A 4,559-nucleotide genomic window follows, 5' to 3' on the forward strand; every position below is an offset into this window, starting at 1 on the left:
CATAAGAAAATGGTTCAGCAAATGGAAAGTGGAAGCATATTTGACCATGCCACCTCAAAAGGTCGCCATGCAAGAGTTTCAACTCTCTTTACTGAGCACTTTGCAAACTCACTGGCTGACAAGTGAAAAGAAGGTAAAGCTGGAATATTACCAAGACAACATAAATCCCACATGTTGGTCTACATACATGTCCATAGAGACTCATGCTCAGCCTTATATTAGCACACCTATCCTCCTTCTATATCGCAGAAACATGGCCAAGTTTCGTACCAGATCTCATACATTTGCAATTGATAAGGGAGCTTGGATGCATCAGCCTAAATATGCTAGAGTCTGTACCCTTTGTGACATGCAGACAGTTGAGATAGAGGCACATGTGGCTCTACAATGCCCCCGATATGCACAGTCAGGGAGGACTACCAGCAGATACTGGAGGACTCCGCTCAGCTGACATCAGTTCTCTCTACTGCCTCTCCAGCAGCATTGGGATCTTTTGTCACTCGTCTTTTTACCTAGCATCGGGAACTCAGACTCCTAACCCCTCTCCTTGAGGAGACTCTATTTTACATTGTATTGAGACGGGTCCTATGGGTCATTTTTGGCCCCCCGAGGATGTTAAATAGACTCTACTTCTACTTCTTCTACTTCTCTCTCTCTCTCTCTCTCTCTCTCTCTCTCTCTCTCAGCTGTCACTTTCACGTTACTCCATGTTCAACATCACCAACCATAATTCTATCAACAACGTGTGAGCTGCAAGGAATCTTCTGCTCGCCTTGGAATGAACTATCCTTCTCTAATCTCACCTACTTCTTTAACCATATCGCCTCCTCCGAAGAACTATGTGCATCTGCTTCTTGTGTTGGCTCTCTCTCTCTCTCTCTCTCCCCACAAATCTCCCACCAAGCAGGGCAGGCTAACATCCTATGGCATCCAGCTTCATAGCATTCTCACTTTGATGCCATGTAAAGACAGATTGGTCGACTTTAAGGATCATAAATTTTAAACTTGCATCCAACCATGTTGAGCTACCGCAAATTTTTTGGAGACCAAGAAAGTACCAACATGCCATCCTTACAAATACTGAGGAAAATCACATCAGCATTACCACCATACCAAACACAACGTAACAAAGACTTAGAGAAGACAGTTAATAGGTTCTACCAGGCATAGATTTGATGGAATATCTACTCAAGTTATGTCACTCCACCCCAGCAAACAATAAGTCCAGCTATAATTACACTCGGAATTCTTTTTGGTATGTAAAACCCTCCATCTATGTGGACGCAGAGCATTGGGTAGAAGTCACTAAATATCGTGGACAGCGAGAGGCAAAAACGGGGGTGTTTTGACTGTAACCTGTGCTACGCGAGCCCCACATACAGACGAGAGCACTAAGCCCTGCTTGACAGCTGAAGACCTCGAAGATTTCAGCCCAAACTAAACAGAAATCAGATAGTAGTAAATGTGCTTGAGCCCTCAGCGACTTTTTGCAGGGCATCTGACTATCGCTCCATTCTCTTCCACATGCATCACTTTGCGCATACCTACCAACGACGTCATGACGCCAGGCGTTGTACGAGCGAACTGTATAGCGCATTGTGCATCCGTTCGCTGCTCCCCAAGCTCTGGAAACTTGTTGTGTACGTCAGGCATGATACCCTTGGTGAGATTAGACTGATTCAAAGTAGCAGACGTGATCACTGAAAGACCAAGATGGTGAGCAGCATGAAGCAGAGGCATCCGTTTTCCCCTCACGCTCTGTGTCGGTTTATTAGCAGCTTCTTGCAAGGTTATGTTGTAGGGTAGCTGTATAACTTTGAAATGATGATCGTCTCCTCCAACTTCCTTTGCATAAGATACTAATTCCTCAAGGGAAAGATGATTCTTCGCACTCGAGTCCACCCGAAAGGCATTCCATGTGGCCACGCCGTACGTTGTAAGCTTCCCCTCAGACACGCATTCCTCCATGGCAGCAAACGCATTTTTAATTCGTGGAAGAAGCGTGCCGCGCGGAACAACGTTGAGTTGGGTTTCTGGATTATGAACAAAGTAAACGTCAAGCGTCTCCAGACCCATATTTCTCCTGCTTAGCTCCAGCTGATTCTTGAGATAGGCCGGCGAAAGGCAATGGCAACCCCCCACAAACTCCTCCCGCTTAAAAAGGTTAGTTTTGATATAGGTATCATCAATGTAAGTGTAAGGGTCAATGGACTCCCTGTAATCGAAGGCTAGAAAACCTGCCTTCGAGCATACCACCACCTCGTTCCTCTTGATGATCCCTTGCTTCATGGCCATCGCCAAGCACTGCCCGATGGCTAGCTCGCTGCGCATGTTGCGATAGTTGGCTGCCGAGTCGATGATGTTAACGCCGAGAGTGAGGCAACGCGTGATAGACTCGATGTACTCCCTATCTACAGTATCGGTGTCGGAACCGAGGTAAGTACCAATACCCAGAGAGGAGACGACAAGGTCCCCAGATTGGGGACCAAGCTTGAGGCTACGGAAGTGACCAGGGCCAGCAGCGGTGCCGATTTTCTGGGCGTATTCGGCAGTGCCAGCGGCATCAGCACGGCCAGGGAAGTAGTTGGAGGAGGAGGAAGGAGCAGGGGAGGCGGCAGCCATGGCTATGGTGCGGGAGAGTGCTGGGTAGAGGAGGCGAGGTCGAGATCGGAGGAGCTCGCGGAGCACACTCATTCTCGTTCTCGCAGCCATGGATGATGGTGGTGGTGGTGGTGGTGGTGGAGTGGTAGGAGACGACGCACTGAGTACCTACTCACTGAACGGAGCAAGACGCTCCTCATGATAAACCCTAAGCGCCACGATTTGTCGTTAAATATGCCACATAATTGGTATAGCGAAGCGATCTCCGAGCTCGCTGTAAACACGAACACGTTCTTCGCGAGGCATTACAACGGACTTGAATTGTTGCAGATTTTGCAATGGGTCTGTTCTCCATTCTTCAATGTGTCAAGAATTGGCCTTCGAGGATAAGTTGTATTTGTCCATGGGGATCCTTTGTTGTATGGGCAAGACCTCATATTTGAGACTTATCAAGAGGGAACCTTTCTAAGTCATTCTTATGCATAAGTGTTGTACTCAAAGAGCCTAGGCCGCAATGATGTTATTGAATGCCATATCCTAGTTTTGCCTTATTGGATAGGTGTGTGTTAGAACCTTCTAGAGTAATTATTTAGATTGCATTCCCCTTAGTGCAACCTCGTTTTGTTAGGTTTAGCTCGGAGTCGTCAACTAATTGTACCTTTTTTAGTTGCTTTCTTTTTCTTTACGGTAGGTAGCCTAGGGAGGAGTTTCCGATTTTTGAGCCCTTGTCAAGCCATGTGTCCTAATCGATTTTACAAAAATCCAATGGTTGGAAGGAGATTTTGATTTTTTTTCCAAGTTTTCCAAAGAAAGCTTTGATGAAGCTTCATGCATATTATTAACGTTATGGGATACTCATAAAGCACCGAAACTTCACCTTCACCCAAATCAAATCGTCGTGCGTGTGTTCAGCATTGCCCGCTACTCCTCCCAAAGCAATGTGAGGGTTGAGGATAGGATTGAAGCCTCTACAATCGATCAAACGAAAATCACATAGAGTGGCATCTCTCTCCACAGCAGTAGAGGTGAATGGCTTTTGAGATCTTGGAGTTCCAGAGTGGCGACAGAAAAAACCCATTGTCAGTACCTCATCTCTCATCCTCTCCATCATCGACTACATCTATAGGTTCAAAGAATAAGCACACAAACAAGTAGCTTGCATCAAGAGCTTGTACCTTAGTGGAAATACCATCGCCTGAGTTTATCTTTTATGTGGCCAAATTGAAGGTGAGTGCCTTCTCACCCTCCATGAAACACGTCTTCCCAATTCTTGTGCTTTCAATTCTTTATGGTGAGACGATCCTTGGTTGACAAAAATCTGTGGAGCGAGAGAGTCCCGAAATCATCTCCGTTCTTGATGAGCTTTGCATGCCTCCACTTTTATGAGATATTCCTTGCCCTACTAGAGGCGACATACAATTTAGAAACCTCTAGAGCATAGACGGGGACGACTTCTCTAGATAACTTCTCATACCCTCCAAGGATTCATGTTTTGTGGCATTAGAACTGATGGAGCTGTGGCTCATCTAAAGAACTCTACTTTTAGAGTCGAACAAAGCTCGTTGACGAGAGAAAGCATGGCAGTGCTCAAAACTAATCATCAGGTTGAGCAGCATGATGTTGAATTGCAAGGGAAAGAGTGCATTTGTTTTGCTAGAACCATTGTAGTGAATGGTTGTGCTATTTGCATTGTTATTGCTACCAACATGGACACCAAAATTGGGAAGATTCAAGCATAAATTCAAGAAGTGCTCTGCAAGATGAAGACACTCGCTAAGTTCGACAAATTTTTTGGCGAAAGGCTAACTATTGTAGTCCTAAGTTGTGTTTAGACGCGCTGAGAGATTCTTTTTTGAATTACAACATTAGCGACATAAAAGATGAAAAAAAGGAACATTGATGTAAAAGGGGAATTACATCTTGTATCTTAATTTAGAACATGCTTTGTTTGTGCATTC

General features: G+C 45.3%; 1 protein-coding gene across 1 annotated transcript; it reads right to left on the bottom strand.

Annotated features, from left to right (window-relative positions):
* Positions 1-1,104: 1,104 nt before the first annotated feature.
* LOC147902294 (uncharacterized) lies at positions 1,105-2,879 on the bottom strand. Its single transcript, XM_087374237.1, has one exon. The coding sequence runs from the start codon at positions 2,710-2,712 to the stop codon at positions 1,477-1,479; it is 1,236 nt and encodes a 411-aa protein (XP_087230363.1). The 5' UTR covers positions 2,713-2,879; the 3' UTR covers positions 1,105-1,476.
* Positions 2,880-4,559: the final 1,680 nt, after the last annotated feature.

This window comes from Dipteris shenzhenensis, chromosome 4 (assembly GCF_047967505.1).
Source record: "Dipteris shenzhenensis isolate YYH24624 ecotype China chromosome 4, Dip_SZ_1.0, whole genome shotgun sequence".
Classification (NCBI taxonomy): domain Eukaryota; kingdom Viridiplantae; phylum Streptophyta; class Polypodiopsida; order Gleicheniales; family Dipteridaceae; genus Dipteris; species Dipteris shenzhenensis.

Excerpts from the sequence above, each read along its gene's own strand:
- LOC147902294 (XM_087374237.1), bottom strand. The coding sequence starts at position 2,712 with ATGGCTGCGAGAACGAGAATGAGTGTGCTCCGCGAGCTCCTCCGATCT.